This window comes from Pelodiscus sinensis, chromosome 2, assembly GCF_052426305.1.
Source record: "Pelodiscus sinensis isolate ZL-2025 chromosome 2, ASM5242630v1, whole genome shotgun sequence".
Classification (NCBI taxonomy): domain Eukaryota; kingdom Metazoa; phylum Chordata; order Testudines; family Trionychidae; genus Pelodiscus; species Pelodiscus sinensis.
The window spans coordinates 47,261,537-47,281,467 of NC_143053.1; the positions used below are offsets into that span (position 1 = coordinate 47,261,537).

At 41.6% G+C, this 19,931-nt stretch overlaps 1 protein-coding gene across 1 annotated transcript in view; it reads left to right on the forward strand.

Moving 5' to 3' along the window:
- The window catches only part of CNGB3 (cyclic nucleotide gated channel subunit beta 3), a 109,653-nt gene that overhangs the window by 67,332 nt on the left and 22,390 nt on the right, over positions 1 to 19,931 (forward strand). Inside the window, exons 7-10 of the mRNA XM_089775977.1 lie at positions 4,679 to 4,729; positions 7,148 to 7,234; positions 9,646 to 9,710; positions 12,634 to 12,756. Of these exons, the coding sequence (XP_089632103.1) occupies positions 4,679 to 4,729; positions 7,148 to 7,234; positions 9,646 to 9,710; positions 12,634 to 12,756 (326 nt within the window). The remainder of the gene's footprint in view (positions 1 to 4,678; positions 4,730 to 7,147; positions 7,235 to 9,645; positions 9,711 to 12,633; positions 12,757 to 19,931) is intronic.

The window sequence follows — 19,931 nt, forward strand, 5'->3', positions numbered from 1 at the left end:
GTAAGACATGATTTCCCTTTATAGAAACCATGTTGACTTTTGCCCAACAAATTATGTTCTTCTATGTGTCTGACAATTTTATTCTTTATTATTTTTTTAACTAATTTGCCCGGTACTGATGTTAGACTTACCGGTCTGTAATTGCTGGGATCACCTCTAGAGCCCTTTTTAAATATTGGCGTTACATTAGCTATCTTCTAGTCATTGGGTACGGAAGCTGATTTAAAGGAGAAGTTACAAACCATAGTTCTGCAATTTCACATTTAAGTTCTTTCAGAACTCTTGGGTGAATGCCATCTGGTCCCAGTGACTTGTTACTGTTAAGTTTATCAATTAATTCCAAACCCCCTTCTAAAGACACTTCAATCTGTGCCAAGTCTTCAGATTTGTCACCTACAAAAGACGGTCAGGTTTGGGAATTTCCCTAACATCCTCAGCCGTGAAGACTGAAGCAAAGAATTCATTTAGTTTCTCTGCAATGACTTTATTGTCTTTACGTGCTTTTGTATCTTGATCGTCCAAGGGTCCCACTGGTTGTTTAGCAGGCTTCCTGTTTCTGATGTACTTTAAAAACATATTATTACCTTTGAAGGTTTTGGCTAGCTGATCTTCAAACTCCTTTTTGGCTTTTCTTATGACATTTTTACACTTAATTTGGCAGTGTTTATGCTCCTTTCTATTTACCTCACTAGGATTTGACTTCCACTGTTTAAAAGATGCCTTTTTATCTCTCACTGCTTCTTTTAAATGGTTGTTAAGCCATGGTGGCTCTTTTTTACTTCTTCTACTAGGTTTTTTAATTTGGGGTGTACATTTAAGTTGGGTCTCTATTATGGTGTCTTTGAAAAGTGTCCATGCATCTTGCAGGGATTTTACTTTACTTTAATTTCTGTTTAACTAACCTCCTCGTTTTTGCACAGTTCCCCTTTTTGAAATTACACCACAAGAATATTAAATGTTATTATATTATGGTCACTATTTCCAAGCGGTCCTGTTATAGTTACCTCTTGGACCACATCCTTTGTGCCAGTCAGGACTAAATCAGGAATTGCCTCTCCCCTCGTGGGTTCCTGTACCAGCTGCTCCAAGAAGCAGTTGTTTAAGGTATCAAGAAATTTTATTTCTGCATCTTGTCCTGAGGTGACATGTACCCAGTCAATATGGGGTAGTTGAAATAACCCACTATTATTGAGTTCTTTATTTTGATAACCTCTCTAATCCCCCTTTGCATTTCATAGTCACTATTACTGTCCTGGTCAGGTGGTCGATAATAGATCCCTATTGTTATATTCTTATTAGAGCACGGAATTACTATCTATAGCGATTCTATGGAACATGTTGATTCATTTAAGATTTTTACTGCATTTGATTCTAAATTTTCTTTCACATATAGTGCCACTCCCCCACCCGCATGACCTGTCCTGTCCTTCTGATATATTTTGTTTCTCCAAGCATACTTATATGCTCTTCAGATCTTTTGCTTTGGAAAAGAGACAACATACATTTCATACTGTACATGCCACATCACAATTCTAATTACACACAACAGCCATTGAAAAGATGAAGGCAAATTCAAAAGCATCACATGATAGCAGCAAGGTCAGCTTTAAAGCTCTTACACAAATTACACAAGTTGGAAAAAAAGCAACTTAATGTAGCTTCTCTGGCATCTGAGACTATGTGGAAATATAGCCAAATGTGTGTGAAATTTGCTACTCTCCACGGAGTTACTCATATAGTGCAGATGCTGCAGATGAAAACAGAAGCTTTTCTATTAGTCCAATAGGTTATGCTTCAATTACATATGATGAATGTGGTAAAAGCCTATACAAACGTCATCTAAATAAAAGCTTGGGACCCCTCTTAACCTGACAAACTTTTTCCTTTTGGTAAAAGATTTACAATTCAATTTCCAGCTTCTTTTTTTACATCAAAAGGCAGCAAGTCTCAAAAAAAATCACAAGTCAGTGCTGAAAAAAAGGAAACAAGTAGAGTCTGTTTAGCTATCAAAAAGAACCAGTAAGTAGAGAGGGCACTGATATTGACAAACACTTCATTTAGAGTTGCATGAACAGAGAGGCTTAAGATGGACCAGCAGATGGTAGTTTGAGAGGAGCTAGGAAATTCACTGAGGAGGGATCATTGAAGCCTCTGCTGAGCTAAGGATAGCAAAGAATATCTGGCAAAACTGATGCACAGCAATCACCCAATCAGCTTCTCAGTAAACTAACCATTTGGCCTAGTATGCTCAAGTTCTCTTCCAGTGTCATTTCAGCCTAAGAGACTTTTCAGTACAACAATATAACACTGGCTGATTCCATCACACTTACTCTCTGACACTGCTGAAATTTGACACGCCAGATTCCCAGACAATCTATGAGGGTAGAATCTAGGGCTTTGACATGATGAAAAAAATGGTCACACAGAGAGAGAGAAAGTGGGTGTGAGAAAGAGAGAGACAATCCCCCATGCAGTGCAGTGATACTTGCTGGCATGAAAAGATCTATTGTGCTATCTTTTGGCAGCTGGGGAGACTCAAACCCATCATTTCTGAAAGCAAACTGAATATAAGGAAATTTGGTTGTACTCTACCTCTAGCATTTTTTTAATCCACTGAAGAGTTACAGCTATTTTCCTGCACATGCTCTCATTCCCAATTTGGAGCATCACCTTCCAGTAAAGATGGGACCTGCCTGCAAACTTCAGAGTCAAATGTGAACTCTTCCTTTTTTCAGAGGTGTTTGGTTGAGTTTTTGGTTGAGCCCTTCTCCCCTTTTCACAATTACTATGCTTCAGTAGCAAGTTTAATAAGCAAATTAAATTAACATACAAAAATGAGTTTAGATGACATCAGATACTACACATTCAGAGCAGCAAGAAAATCAAAACCAAGAAAATATCAACATTTCAATTGGCGATGTAATTGCAGCTTGGATAGACATCCACATGCTAGGTTTAATCTAGTGAGGGCAGCTAAAAATAGCAGAAAAGATACAATGCCCCACGGCACAAGTAGAAAAATGAGTACATATTGGTCTCATCATCGTTAATTTTAACCACACTAAATTAAAACTTGCATGGTGACAAGTATCAGAGGGGTAGCCATGTTAGTCTGAATCTGCAAAAACAATGACAACAGGTGCCACAGGACTTCTTGTTGTTTTTGTAAATTAAAACTAGATCATATATGATTTGTAATCACACTTCTTTTGCAACACTAGTTTGAGGATATGTCTACATTGCAAAAGGAAGTGTATCTTCAGGCTAGTGTTTCCATCTGTATGTTGTAACCAGGCTTAGCTCAGTGTTTTTATATATCACACTACACCTTCTATGCTATAGGCCAGTGGTCCCCAACCTTTTCAGGTTGTTGGGCGCCAGGGGGCGTGGCCGTTTGCCCGCCGGGCGCCAGGGGGCAGGGAAAGTTGCGCGCCCGGGGGCGGCGCTTCCCCCCTCCCTCCCCGCAAGCACCGTGCGCCCGGGGGTGGCACTTCCCCCCCCCCACCCCGCAAGCGCCGCGCGCCATGTGCCCGGGGCCAGGCCAGCCCAGAGCACCTGGCGGGTGCATGAAAATGCCCCCGCAGGCGCCATGGCGCCCGCGGGCACTGTGTTGGGGACCACGGCTATAGGCTTTTACTTAAACCCTAGTTTGAGGTCTTAAATAGACATGTCTATAGTGTTTGTAGTGCAAAGAAATATACCTTTCCGTGCCAATTTAGTTATTGACAATCCTGCTTAATCCCAGTAAACTTGAGTTTTATGAATAAGGTTAAAGTTGTAGCATAAAGAAGACCACTTTTCCTTTACTTTAACTTTAAGCTGTTTGTACAATTAATGGATTTTAAAGCCAGAAGGAATCATTATGGTCATTTAGTCTGAACTCCTGCATCTCTCTTAAAGCTGTGAAGAGATAATAAGGGAAAGTAGAAAATAGGTTTGCCTTGGAATGGAAAAAAAGTCCTTATGATTTTAAAGTTATTTAAAAAACACCTCTGATATAAATACAATAAGTATAATAATAAATATAGTCTTTTAGAGATTTCTGATAAGCCTTCCTAATAAGGTATTTACTGTCAGTTCCCATGGTGAGCAATTTGAAAATAAATGGCTAATCATTATTAATGAATTCAGTGTTGATTGTTATAATGCCAATAATAGCACATTCAGGGTACGGCTAGACTACATCTGTTTGTCGGAAAAAGCTCCACAAAATGTGTTCCGCATGTTGCATAGCTTTTTCCGATACTTTTGCTGGAAGAGGCTTTTCCAACATTTGGCCCGTCTAGACTGGGCCAAATATTGGGAAAAAAACCTCTTTCAAAAGCCCCCTTCTTCCTCATAGAATGAGGAATACAGGGGCTTCTGAAATAGCACGTTTGCTCTTCCTCAAAAAAAGCGGAACAGCAAACGCATTCCATGGATGTGGCACAGTTTTTTCAAGTTAACTTTGGTATTCCAAAACCCCCCTGCAGTCTAGCTGTACCCTTATTTAGTTTTCAATGGCCTGGTTCCTCTAAGAGATACTCAGTCATATCCCCTGCATGTGCCTTGCATCACTGAGTTTTGCCATGGACTTTAATGAGAGCAGGGTCAAACCCTGGCCTGAACACTATCAAGGGACAAGGTTTGGGCAGATTTTTCTTAACTATGCTTTTCCTCCCTCTCTTTATAATTTTAGACAGACAAAGTGGAAATGAAGAAACATTACCGGAGTTCTCTGAAATTTCGGGTAAGTAGGTTGTACGCCACTTCAGAATGCTTTGAATTTTAGCCTTGGAACTAAAGTTTTCCATGCTCCAATATCCCACATAGACCAAGGAATAATACTGAATGGTCACTGAGTGATGGTCATTGTAGCTTCTTACCAATTAAATCAAATGTCATGCTCACACATATTGTTCATCCACAATAAAATACTGCCTTTGGATCTATGTCTCCCATTGACTGCAATGGGAGGTAACAGTGAATGCATTCGTTTCCAAAACTATGGCTCAGCAAAGATTTATTAAAAAAAGAAGCCTGTACCCAGCTTAAATTTAAGTGTTAAATTTAATTAAGAAACATGAATATATAAGGCCAGTGACAGATTTCACCAGGCCTTGGGCAATGGGAGGGGACTTAGCTCTGGGGCCCCAAGAATGGGCAGAGCCTTGGGCAAAAAGGGCAGAGCTTGGGGCAACCAGTCCTCAGCACCACCCCAACCATGCCACACAGAGCTCCAACTGTGATTTAAAGGACCTGGTGCTCCAGTCCATCACTGCTGCTGTGGTAGCTGCAATGGTGGCCTGGAGCCCTGGGCCCTTTTAAGTCATGGACCTCAGGGCAACTGCTCCCTTTGCCCCCACTCTGTTGACAGCCCTGTTAGTATGTACTTACAAGAGTAAGAAATAATCATAAATATAAGATATCACCCTGGCTCCTTGCTAGTAAATCTAAAACTCCTTCTCAATTTTAAAGCCCCGTGCCCTAGAAAATTATCAAGGATCCATTTTATTGCATTTTTCTCTGAAATGTGATTTCCTCCGCAAGAGTGAAAAGACACTGTATTGTTAGTTACTGAGCCACGGTGCCCAAGTGCCTTTGAAATTATAGTCTAAGGCCCTGCTCTTGCAAGCACTTTTGAACATGCTCTACTTTAAGCATACAAGAAGTCTCATTTAATTCCCATGGCAGGGCTTGAATGCCTAAATTTAAGCAAAGTAAAAGTGTTTGCAGGACCACAGCCCACACAGAATACAGACAGGGAAGAGATTCAACCTGAAAGCAGCATGATGGAATGGGCATATTGAGCCTGAGTTTTCGGTTTGATCCTGCAAATGACAAGTGTCTTTGATTTCTACTGAAGTTACTAGGAGTTGAGGGTTCTCTTCAGCTCCCAAGCCTGGGCTACACTAGATTTTGGAATTTATCATTTTATTAAATACTCTCATATTCAGATGTCTGAAACTAAACTTTGCCTTTCCTTGTGTGAGTGCATTAGAGGAGAGTCAATGGCCCGGGGGCACTCCTTCCCCAATCAGTAGAGGTTTCTTAGGAGTCAGGCACAATCCATCTCCCAGCACTGGAGAGAAAAAAGATGGCACCAATAGCTAGAGCCTAACAACATTAATGGCATTTCTTAGAGTGGAAGTGTTTGTGGAGAGGTTGAAGTCGGGGTTATGACCCCAAATCTATGAGCCTCTTTTGCTCCCTCACCACAGCAGCAGCAAATCAGGGCCTGAGCCAGGAACCACTTAAGAACATAAGAGCAGCTGTACTGGGTCACACCAAAGGTCCATCTAGTCCAGTGTCCTGTTTTTCGACAGTGGCCAATGCCAGGGGCCCCAGAGAGGATGGACAGAACAGGGAATTATCAAGTGATCCCACCCCTGTTGCCCATTTCCAGCTTCTGACAAACAGAGGCTAGGGACACCGTTCCCACCCATCCTAGCTAACAGCCATGAATGGACCTTACCTCCATGAAGGAGCTGTCCCTGTTAAGACAGAGTGACTGATTGGTACAGCTTCCTTTCTCTCCCCAAAGTAGAGTTTCCACTGAATTAGGAAGAGAGACTCGCATGTGGAAAATGCTAGTCACATCACTTAATGCACTGCTGGAAGGCACTCAGGGTCTAGGATGATGTGAGCAGTAAAAGAACCGGAATGGGATAGAAGAGAATGGTTGCCTTGGAAGAAGTGGTGCCTATACCTGTTATATAGCAAGGGGAGCCCTTTCTTGTGCTCCCCACAGGTCCTTGGAGGTATTATGGCCTTGCAAAGCCAATACTTCTACTCTGAAATGTTTGTGAGGAGAGCCAACACCCACCCCCCAAGCCTTCAGCACAATTCGGGTTCATCAACACCAGAACTGAGCCCACATTGTTCAATTATTAACAGTAAAGCTGTAATTAAATATCCAATAGAATGTTAATAATCCTCAGTACATATATGAAAATCTGAGATGTGCATGAGCATAAGTAAGGGCAGAACAAAGCACCTTGTGTTTTCTTAGAGATGGTTCTACTTGTCAGTTACGCAGATAGACAGACACTATGTGTTGACTGTTTATCTTTAACATGCAATGATTATTAAATCTAGACATATTCGCTACAGAATGCAACTAAGTTACAGTCATTGTCAAGTCTAATTGAACTGTGCTCTTCAACAGCTTGATTTGGTATCAGTAATACCATTTGATGTTTTATACTTCATCTTTGGGTTTTACCCAGTGTTTAGAGCAAACAAGATGTTAAAGGTAAGACCAGAGGATTTATTATCACTGCTTGTCCACCAGAAAATATGAGAAGTTTAAAACCTATTTTAAGATTTAGTACAAATATTTGGGAGGTTTTAATTTCTGAGTTCGTAAATGCTTCCTCTTTCTAATAATCTAAGCTAAAAACTTAAACAACTGCCAAATAAATAACTAAACTATGTTGTTTTAATAATCAGAATAATTGTTCTGGTTATTTTTCAGCTGATTTTTATATTTACTTTCTGCCTTATAAACAGTATTTCTGTGATCTAGACTAGTTTGTTTCTATTAGTCTAAATTGAAATAGTTTTAAATATCTTGTGTAGTTTAAAAAAAATCAAAAGCCATTGTGGAATGAAAATAGTGTACTGTGACAGATCCATGGCAGCTGGCTATAATAGATTGGTGGAGGGCAGACATACCAGGTACTGGGTGAATGGTTTCCTGAGTAAACTTCCAGAGACTGCTGCCACATAATCAAGGCAAGCAGGCACACAAGGTTAATTAAGAATTTGCCTGAAGAAGCAGGCTAATCAAGCACCTACAGCCAATTAAGGCCTGCTGGGTTACTTTAAGGTTTCCTATCAGGTAAGAGAGGGGGAAGGAGAAGAGTGAAGGACTGAGAGAAGGAAGTGCATTGCTAGGGAGTTGAGGTCTGAAAAAAGGAAAGAGTGTTTGTGCTGAAGTAGGAAAGATTCGCTCAGGTACTAGGGAAAATGTATTAGGGCAATGTTTAGGGAAGTGGCCCAGGAAAAAGGTTGCTGTATTGGGACTAGAGGGAAAATCCCATCAGTTGCTACTCCCTTGGGTCCCTGGGCTGGAACACAGAGCAGTGGATAGGCCTGGGTTCCCCCCAACCCTCCTCACACCACTAAAAGTCTGATCCTGGAAAGGGAGGCCAGAACTAAGGGAGAGAGTTCACCTCAATCTTTTGACTTTGCCAAAGATGAGGATGGCTCAGTAAGCAGTGACCCTGGCCTCTGGAAAAGGTAAGAGGCAGTATGGAGGGTCACAGTGAGTGTCTGAGGCATACAATAACCACCTAGAAGTGCAGGACCCACGGGGCACAGAGGACCCATGGAGCTTTGCCACAATACTTATCGCTTACCTGTCACATAAGTTACAAAAGTCAACCCTTAAGAGCAATGGAATGATATTTAAGGACAACATATACCTTACACTACACTTACCTTAATAAAGATAAGCTTATTTTTCTTATCAAGTGCAGGAAATGTACAGGGCCCACTATTCATGGGGTAGAAACATTTTAGAATTCTGCCTTCTCACTACATCCTCTTGCACCCTCCACCCCAATCAAGCTAGTGGCTAAATGCTACCCTTTGGGCCTTGCACTAGACCTGCCCTTGAAAAACCCCCTGCTGAATTTGTGAAGGTCAAAAATCTCTCTTTGTTACATGAAGAAGGCATCTACCATCCCTGCACAATGTGTGGTGGCATCCATTTCAGTGGCAAAACTTTTTCTGAAAATATATTTGATATGCAAACTTATGCTAAAGGTTTACCTAAAGAAACAGCTTCCCTTATCATATTTTTGTAGTACCTACTGACTAAAAAAACTGGGGCAGGAAGAAAGTGTGTCATTGGTTTGTTTGGTTTTTAATGTCCTGGTAGGGCAATGTGGAATCAAAATGGCAAGGAAGAATGTAAATCTGTGCTAGACAGAAAACAGCAAAAAGTAGCTGTTAATGTTAAAGGCATCTAGCAAAACTAAGTAAAAATAGTTAATGTGGGAGGAATTCAATACAGGAATAGATTGACTAACCTTTAAAAATTCATCATGAGACCTCATGTTTTGATGTTACAGTCTGAGATATCATTGACTAGAAAATGACAGGGATTTCGAGATGAGGGAAAATAATTTTTTTAACGATTAATTTATTTTGGCAAAATTATGTTCAGCCCAACCAAGTACATTGTTAAATGAGGGAAAAGTCATTCATCATCAGTCATCATAGTAAATGCTAAGCAGAAGTGTCACCTGCTATGGGACAAAGGGGGCAGTTGCCCTTCCAAAATGTTGTTTTGCCGCCACCAAACTATTCATAGGTCTGTATGCTCCACTTTTTGCCTCCTCCTGACTTTATATGTGATTATATTATATCCTGTAATGTTCTATGCACTGATGCAACTTTGCCCCCATCCTAATTTTAGAGGAGTTATTTCAGTAATGATAGCTAATAGGAACAAATACCATCAAAATCTATGCTAAACTCAACTTTCATCTTAGCTTCATAGTTTACCTTTAAACTAGATATTTAAGTGAAATATCTTATACAGACAAGTGAAAATTCCATTATTTTCAAAATAAGTATGCAAACTAATGTCAGCCCTAATAGAAAAATATGTTATAAGGACCATGGTTGAATTGCTTTCATTTGGTTTCTGTCTAGCATCTGACCTTCTTTGAATTCAATGACCGGTTGGAAGGTATCCTGGATAAAGCATACATCTACAGGTATGTGAGCAGTAAACTTGTTATGCAAAGTTTGGCACAAAATTTCAATCATTGTCCTGAACATGCAGGGAGAAAGACAAAATGCCAGGCATGAAGTTTCCCAGTCTCAGAAGAAGTAATGAATGCAATTTCTACAACAGACCAAAAAGAGGAGAGAAGAGCTGTTCATCCAGCCATGAAAGGCAGCTCAGCCTAGAGGGACAGGGAACCTTCCCACAAGGTGTGCAGGAGTTAATGGCTTACTTGAATCCACCAGCTTATCCACTGGCTCCGATGATGCCTTTTCTTCACCACTGGTCACTCCACATCCCAACCCCAAGGGTGAGGGACTTTTAAGGGAGCCGTTATACTTTTTTCCCCACCAATCCAGACAAAGCTACTACCTGATTAGTCAATAAGGACCACTCCTGCAGAGCTGCAGCTCTTACTACATTCAAAATGCAGGGGCACAGCATCCCACACCAGTATGAGCTGGGACTGCTCAGTCCCGGCTTGTGCTGTGTCCAGCAGCCCCAGTTTGTGACAGACAGCCCTGTCCACCGCGAACAGGGCAGGCTGCCGGAGCAGCCACTGCACACAGCCAGCCCGGACTTCCAGGAACAGGGGCTGCTTGTCAGCAGCCTCCTCTGTTTCCCCCACTGCCTCTTTCAGAGGCAGCAGGGTGGCACTGCAGAGACGGTGCTGGGGGAACCAGCTTTTAAGTCAGCTCCTCCCAGTACTGGCTCCTGTTTCTCCCCTGCTTGCTACCTCACATAGAGGTAGCAAGGTAGGGGGAAGGGAGTAGTCGATACTCCAGTCAACTAGCCAATAAGCTTATGCTTATTGGGCACTTGGTTAGTCAACTACTTGCTAACATCCCTAATCCTACAAACAGTAACATCCACGGGTAATTTTATTCGTGAGTTAATCCCATTCTGTTCGGTATGACTGAACATGTGGGTGAAGTTACTGACATTCATAAGTGTGTAAAGGATGGGAGTCCATGTTACCGTACCAGACAGGATCCAAAGAACCAGAAAAGGATCATGGGATCATTCTAGGAGACTTCCTTTGCTAATGGAGGACATGAGATTCTGTGTGGTGGTTTTCTGACATATAGCAGCAGTCCTGATACCAAGGCTGTTTGCATTTTTTTTTTAAACACTACTCTCACCTTGCATTTGAGATATACAGAATCTTCCCCTTTCACTGTCTTGGCTAAACATGTGGTGAGAGTTGATGCAGCACAGACCCTGGGAAATAGGAGTGACTACAAGGGTTTTGTGCCTTCCTTATTACAGGCTTTTCTAGGAACCAAAACAGCTCCTAAGTAACAGCACTACCCTAAGGGCTACACTGCTGCTAAAAATGTCCATAATGCAGACCCCAGCTTAATTATCCCTGTCTCCTCACCCACAAGTCTTGTGGAGGGTGGACTGTAGAGCAGCGTAAATTGCTGCTTGTAAATGCCTGCACCTGGAAAATTCACCTCTACGTACCTCTGGGGCTTATATGGTTCTTGTGTGCTATTGCCTGAGAGCAAGAATCTTATCTATGCCACTGTTATATTTCAAACAAGTACATTTAAATGATAGACTTGGGAATCATGCATTGCAAACCCTATATTTTATGAGACTTAGGTACCAAAGCTACATTCATATGGAAGGGAGCGTGTATCTATGTAATACAATGTAAAACAGATTGATGTTCTGGAACTTCATCTTAATCTTAAGTGTTTTTAGGAGATTATCTTCCTGGTATCTAGATGCCATGTGAAATTAAGACTCATAGGTCTATTCATTGCACTTGATCAGTGTGCATGATTCCCATGCATATCACAATCCAGTTCAAATGTATCTTCCTTACCTGAAACCTTTTAAGACATTGCTGTAGCTAATTTCCTTGTGTTTCCCTACTACTCTCCCTCTTCATTCATTTAGTACCAGATTCCACTCTGTCCTGTTTCAATGCAGTGCCTAGCAGATGGAACCACCTTGCTACAGCTTTTTATGTGGACTCTACATCTCATCTGAAAATACATTCTCTCTCTTGCTTTTCATTTCTTCCTCTTTAGGATTTATTATTTTAAATCTGTAATAATATTTTTTTACTATAGCAGGTACATTATATAACAATCTTCAGCATTGATGTGGCACCATCCATACAGATGACTCACAAATGTTAACTGATTATACCTCATAAGTCTCCTTGAAAGACGAAGGATGAATATTATCCCCATTTGCAAATAGAGAAATTGAGGCACAAAAAAGGCAATTTCCCCAGATCACATAGTGAATGCAAGAGCTAGAACTAGAACTGACATCTCCTGATGTAGCCACTAAATTACATTACCTTCTTTGCTGAAGGATTTAGGAGATCATTTATAGATCATATGTGCTGTATGCTGAATGAGGCCAGCATATTAAAAATTGGGTGAATTATATTCTGAAGAGAGTGAGGAACCAAAAGTGCTGGCTTTGTCAAGGACTAGAAGGAACAAGCATTTTGCAAGTTTCCTCATGCAGCTGTCAATACACAAAATTTCTGACATGAAACACCTACTGATTGTCTTCAGCAGAGTCTAGCAAATACATTGATTCATACACCACAATCCCATTAATACAGTTTCACCTTTCTATAAACATTTATAGCCAGTTAAGCCAATGGTTTATGAAGTCCTAAGAGAAACATAATTTAGGGGTGACCCTGCATCAACTGGTCTATGAAGGTGATTCCTTTGGCCTTTGGAAGAAGAGAGAGGCCAGAGGTGACACAGTGGGAAAATAGCTGGAAAATGCCACTCATGGTGTTGCATTGTGGCAAGTAATAGCCAGCATTAATATGGCTTTTGATCAAAATCAGGGAGTTCCATAGCAAAGGGGGAAAACAGGCTCTTTTCCAGGAATTATATAAGCTATGATTTGCAATATGTTGTCCTTTACAGAGTCATTCGAACAACTGGATACCTGCTGTTTATCTTGCACATTAATGCATGTATTTATTACTGGGCCTCAGACTTTGAAGGAATTGGCAGCACCAAATGGGTATATGATGGCAAAGGAAATATGTAAGTCCTTCATTTGCAAAAGATTTTTGTTGATTCCTCCTCTCCTTCACAGCTTTATTTGCAAGGTACACCCTTATTTTTATAACTGCTTGGATAGCTAACTTTTAGCACCATTACTGCTGATTGTTGGTAATGAATGGTGCTAATTATTTGGAAGGCAGGTGCAGTGAATAATTACTTTACCACTTTCTATTTTTAAGGGTTTATGAGTCAGCTCTAACCACTAACTTAATTAAGTGTTTAAAATGAAACGTGGGTCATAAATTAAGCTTACTTTTAGGAATGCACATGGGAAGTGTTACAGTCATTTGAAAGGGTCAGAGGAGAAGAACTGGGACAGACTATGCTGCAAGGTAGTATCATGTAATTTAATATAACATTTTACCCTTGCTAGACTCCGTGATTATTGGTCGAAAAGAGGCCCCAAAAGGTTTCTGTCATTTTCAGAAAAGGTCGTGGTTAAGCGTGTGGTTAAAAAAAAATCTCCAGTGAGAGGGCAAAAAATCTCCAGTGGGAAGGTGTAGGTATTGGCATACTCTGCCACAGGCTACTCATAGCAGCTGGGGAGCTAGTGCCAAGTAATATATGTTAATTAAGATGAAGGAAAGAAAGAAGGAAAAATACCAAAGTTATACAGTATATAGTGTGGGTGTAGGTCTATACAAGTATTTGAATGTCTTTCAAGGAAAATGGTAAATTTAAAGCCACAGTAGCCTGAATTTGTTCATTAATTTCAGGCTTTGAAAGAGAACATGTAACTGGCAAGGTGCATTTCAGTCCTGTTGTAACCATTACCTTCAATGATGTGCATACATGGTACTTTAGCTTGTGATTTTATGAGACTTACTGAGCAATTCATACCAGGGATCAGTATTTTGATGGGAGATCTGCAAAAGATACCCAGATACAGCAGAAAGTGGGTAGGCATATTTGGGGATGGGAGATCATACGGAAGGCAATATTATTAAACATTGACTATGGAGATGTTTTACTATTAATAATAAATCTAGGCTCATTCCACAGGAGCCCAGCATCATTCCATTTTTTAGTAATGGTTCAATATTTGTCATCTTCAGAGATGCTACATGATCTTCCTTACATACTTTGGGCAGATATTATGCAAATACCATGGCATCTAGATTGAATGCAAATGAGAAAGCAATTTTGACGTCATTGTTTATGTGGACCCACCTCCTACGAGGTCTGGTGAGGGCAAACCAACATTTGGGAGGAGTGACTGCCCCTTTGTGAATCACCTGAGCAGAATCATCACTCAAAGAAAAAAAAAAGAGGGCTACTTATTTATATTGCAACTATTGTTCTTCACAGTGTGTGTGCAGACATAAATTCCACAACCCACCCTCCCATTCCTCTTCATCAGTCTCTAACTTTGTATTCTGGTGCAAATGACCTGAGGAGGGTGTTAGCGGAGGAAGGGGCCATGAGGGACAGAGGGCACAAGTACTGTTTGGACAGCTGCTACTAAGCAAAGCTCTCTGGTTTCAGTGCACCCATACACTGAGGTTGAATACAATCTGCACCCACATCTCCAAGAGTCACAGTTACAATGCAACTAAAGTAATCATCCCTTTAAGTGATCTGTTAACTTGTGTGACAGAAACTTGCAAAGATACTGTGGTTGCAGTGTCATTGAGGACCATATTGTGTTTTACATTTAAAACATGAAAGCTTCAAAAATCCATTACACTGAGATATGACAGAAAACATGAGCTGTGCAATATTCATAGAACTTAGTACAATACAGGTGAATTGCATTTTTCTGTTCTGAAAAATCCGATAGCTGGCTTTGCAGAAACCCAGCCTTTGAAGCTTGATGTGCTGGGGAATTGGGAGAGGAACATTTTTTTCCTGTTTTTAGAAAGCTGGGGGAAAAGCAAAACTTTTGGTATAAATGGCAGAAGGTATGTTGACAAAACTTATGTCAACACCCAAAAGTTAAAACAAAAATCACCAGAGGGTGTTCACACTTGCATCCTCTGTCCATAGATCATGCCCACATTGGGGACACCACCACTGACAGTGTGAGCAATGCACTGTGGGTAAGCATCCCACAGTGCAGTGTTGTGAAAATGCAGAGCTGATCCCTGTGCATCTTGGGATTCCCTCAGCTGTCGCCCACAGCCTCAAGGGAGCAGCACATGAGTTCCACTGTGAGCTCTCTGGGTGTGTCTAGAATACAGGGTTGTTTTTTTTTTTTTTTTTTAAAGGTGGCTTTTTTTCCAAAAGAACTTTCCCTGCGTCTAAACTGCTGTCACGTTCTTTCAAAAGTAAATCCAAAGAACGCAGCAGTTTTTTTGACCACGGAAAACCTCATTTTATGAGGAAGAACGCCTTTTTTTTTTTTGGAAAGTGCTATTTCAAAAAAAGGCTCTATGTAATGAAAAATGTGCTTTTTTGAAAGAGAGCATCCAGACTGCCTGGGTGCTCTCTTTCAAAAAAGCGGCTTGCTTTTTCAAAAGTACCTGTTGTAGTCTAGACACTCTTTCGAAAGAGGCTTTCAGTCTAGACGTAGCCTTAGTGCTGAGGAATGACAAAGCAGTACAACAGCTTGTCCCCCTCCTGATGCAGCAGCAATCTGCCTGCAGCTGTGTTCCTGGTGCAGGGCAGAACAGGAGCAGTCCAATGATTTGCTCTTTGTTTCTCAAATGGAGCTGCTCAGTCAGCTGTCAGACACTTTCTGGAGCTTTGAAAGTGTAGGTATGTATGCTTGCAGAAGCCAATTCTGTGCACAAAACAGCAGAGTCTACATGTCTCTGTTAACAATAAAGGGAGGGGGGAAAAGAAAAAAGTCTCGCATAAGGGTGGAAGTCTGATCATGAACAATCAAACAAATTCTGACCATGGACAATATTTACAGTGTTAGCACAGTGAGGCGCCTTCTGTCTGAGGAGCTAAACATACTTTGCTAATGCAATCCCTACTGAAGCCAAGCATGCCTGAAGGCAGAATTTGGTGCAGTGTTCATAATAAATTGTTAGGTTTAGTGCGTGACAGATCTGCTGAAACAGAAACGCAAATCTGTTAGAATGCATTTGTGAGTCTCATTAATCTAATGAACCTTTCCCGCTTTATAAATTATTTTTAAAAAGGCTCCTTTCTAAAACGCAGAGCACTCAGCAGGGCTCCCTGAAGAAATCAGGCTATATTGGCACCTAAATATTGGTTGACATGTTCACACCTACCCTCTGGTCATTTATTCTTAGGGCAATATCATCACAGAGAAAATGCAGAAAACCTAAAAGGATTTAAACACTCATTAAATACATCAAGAACCACCCCTCTTCCACACATCGAGTCTGGTAGGCCAAAGGTTTGGGGCCACCTAGGAGCACAGACCCTGTCCATTTATGCAACAGCCATACTCTAACGCAGGGCTACTTAACATGCGGCACATGGGCTACATGCGCCCATGGCCCGTTTGTTTGCAGCCCGTGGAGCAATTTGGGTTTATGCAGGACTCAACATGTGGCCCCTGGGTGGGATCCTTTGAACATGGCCACCACTGGGAACATGCTCCACAATGGTGAGGCGTCTCCCAGGCAGGGTGAGCACAGAAAGATGCAAGCAGACGGGCTGGCTGGAACAGATGGATACAGGGCGTTTCTAGCCCACAGGGAGGTGGTACCGTGAGTGCTGGGACACTGTGGGACGTGCTGGCTACTTAGCCTTGTGCGCAGAGCCTGAGAGGTGCACTGGCCATGTTTGGATCTAGGGCTGTGGACCCACGGTTTAATCTTTGTATTCATGCCCATCAGTGTGAAATAAATTATTTGCATATATATTTGCATGTATATAAAACCACACTTAAGTTGCAGTCCTCGGCATTTGCTGTGAGTATCATTGTGGCCCCCAGGGCTTCCAAAGTTGAGTAGCCCTGCTCTAATGTCAGCAAGTAGTAAACCCTGAAGATGACCCTTTACAACACCAGCATATCATTTTAACACTATTCCCATGCAGTATTGTACTTGACAAGAAGGAATCAGTTGCAATCAGCAACTTATTTCACTGGTGATTGTGTAACCCACACACCTAGGCTGTGTCTAGATTACATCCCTCTTAAAACAGAGAGATATAAATTAGGCACTTTGAAATTGCAAATGAATTTCCCATGCTTCATCTGCATAATTACATAATGGCGCTCTTTCAAAAAAGCACTGTTTCAAAAGTAAAACCGCGGGCTAGACGCGGTTCTTTTGAAAAGGGAAAGCTTTTGCAAAAGATCCTGTAAACCACAGGACACAGCCCATGCAGAGACACTTAGACCACAGCAACAGATAAGACCAAGAGACCTCATGTGCAGACAGCCAGCTGGCTTTTAACTCAGAGGGTAGAGGCTCCCACACTGAGCTCCAAAGGTCCCAGGTTCAAATCCGCCTGGTCATGGTTACACTTGGAGTGCCCCAAAGTGTATTTGTCAAAGACAACTGATTCGAAAGCATTGCATTGAGCATTTCAACTAGTCACCCAATGGAAGCCACTAACCCTGGAACACACATACAAGCTCCCAATGCAATGCAAGGGGAGAGGGTGTCACCCAAGAATGGGATCTATAAAAGCCAGTACCCTGGCAAGCTGCCTAAACTAGCCATTAGCAGATACCAAGGAGAGGAGTGCATTCTAAGCCTCACCCCAATTTCACAGCCTTAGTCTGGGCTGGAGGAAGATGCCCATCTCTGCTTGGGATCCACAGCTAGTGTCTTTCCTGGAGTCAGCTGCATCTTGCAAGAACAGAGGCAACACATGCTTAACTCCAGACCAAACAGCTGGATGCTGCAGGGAGAAGAGGTGGGAAATCCCTAACCCCTGACTAAAAGCTATAAGACAAGCCAGGGTGCCCTTCTTCCCCGGCATTGTGTGCCGAGTTAGACATGCTCTGAATGCTGGATCAGACACTGCAGACGTAGGATAGGGAAACATCTGTCTTCACCAGTGTAACGCTCTGCTAGTCTGCTCACCACTACAACTACAAGCCCCCTTGGGGTGGGGCATGGTGCCCCCACTCTCTCAGGATAGTGCCCCCGTTGGCAGTTGCTGCAGTGGCTCCTCTGTCAGGTAACTTGCTTCATTTTACCCTTTCCAGGTCCCATTTATCCAAAATGTTTTTAACAGAAACAAAACAAAACAAGGTTTCTGCTCTTTACTTCAGAGAGGCCTCAATTCTGTCTGCAGACCCTTTGCTGAGCTCAGTTACCCTCCCAAAAGACTTATGGCTCCTCCATGGGGTCGGGTGGGAACCAAGTCTCATCCTCAATTTTGGATCCAAGGCCTGTGCATTGTACTGCACAGCTAGGTCATAATCCTCTACTTACATCACAGTTTTCCCTCAGCCCATTCCTCCCTGGCCTTTTATCCCCTTCTGGGTCTCCCAGTCTCATCCCCACTTATTCAGGGTCTCTCCCAAGACTCCCTTCTGACTCTGGGCTCTGTAGGTTTGGTAATGAATGAAATTATCCTTCTTGTTCTTTTCTCACAATTATATTACAGGCTGTATAAAGGCTTCTTATACTAGAGGTTCATAAATAACCCAGTTTTGCAAAGTGCTGATGGTTACTTGCAAATACGTACCCTGCGAATAGGTATCCTGCAAGTAATCGGCAACTTGCCGGATTGGATCCTCGATGTTAGCTGATTGTTGAATGTTTAGGGCTCTTTTGACTGAATGCATTGTGTGAACATCAGTTATTTTTGCAAATTTACTGTGAATTTAAACATGTCAGACAGCACTTGGAACATTTTCCTCCTTAGAAAGCAGAAACCAAAACCAACCTAAAAAAATAATTAGAAAAACAGCCAGCCTCACAGCATGAATTATTAGGCTCTGAGCCTAGCAATGCATGTATTTCCTTTCATGTGCCAATCAGGTTTGCTAGCATTTTAAGAAGGAAAATATTTCAGTGGTTTCAAATCTACAGAGTGATACCAGGATGATTAAAATGGAACTCTTGAGCATAGGCAAGATAAGACAAACAAGGTTTCATAGCTAGTTTAAAAGACACTACACTCAGCATTTCAACTAATACTGGACACAGCAGAATTTTTAGTGATCTCACATTACACTAACCCAAAGGAATGAGTTAGCACTAATTTAACAACCTGAATGGTGGGGGGTTATCTGGGCATATACATAAAACTGTTGCTTATTGGCAAGTTTCTAAGTTGTCAAATAAAATCTGCACTCCTACAGTTGGTTATTTCTTTGTTGGGATAGAAACAAAGAGACACAGAGAAGAGTTTTCGTGGCCTCTTTAATGGAAATGTACATTTTTGAACAGTCATATTAAACAATAAAAGCAAATGTCAACTTAAAACTTCACAGGCGTAGCACCACATTAAGACCACCAGCAAAGCAACCCAAAGTGCTCCCTTTTCATGTCCCAGCCCACTGTATGATTCGCCAAGTTGTGCTAATGGAGGCACGGCAAAGTCTTAACCTCTCCCTAAGAACAAATCTTCAGGGTTGAGGTGCTCCATTACAGTCCTTGCTCAAAGCCACTGACTAGGTGTCAATCAAAATCCCCCCTTACCTCCACAATACAGTCCCACAACACATACTCAAACAAATGCTGTGGTGATAAGCATAACAGAAGAACTTAGATTTCATTTGAGCTTTCCTGACAAGGAAACGTGGAGTCCTATGACATTTGCCCAGTCAAATGCCACATGCAGAATCACTAGCCCAACATGCTAGTATGTTGCATGTGTCTCCAGTAATCACCCTTAAATACAACTGAGTGAATAATTGACAATAAATGAGCTCAGTGTGTTTCAACTTTTTTTTTTGAAAATTATCCACAGACTGAAAAGGTCTTGAAATGTATTTTCATTCAAAACTGCACGAGAATCAAAATAGTGCTTGAAGATCCTGATTAGGATGAGAGCCACATCATGCCTACTACCATAAAAACAACACAATCCCTGCCTCGAATTGCTCAGTACCTGGCCCTAAGATTAATTGAACAAATTACTACAATTGAAGGTACAGTTTGCTCTAATGTCTGCAATCAAATGATGTCACATCTTTAATTAACATAGAATCATAGAATAGTAGGACTGGAAGGGACCTCAAGAGGTCATCGAGTCCAGCCCCCCGCCCTCAAGGCAGGACCAAGCTCCACCTACACCATCCCTGACAGATGTCTGTCTATCATACATAA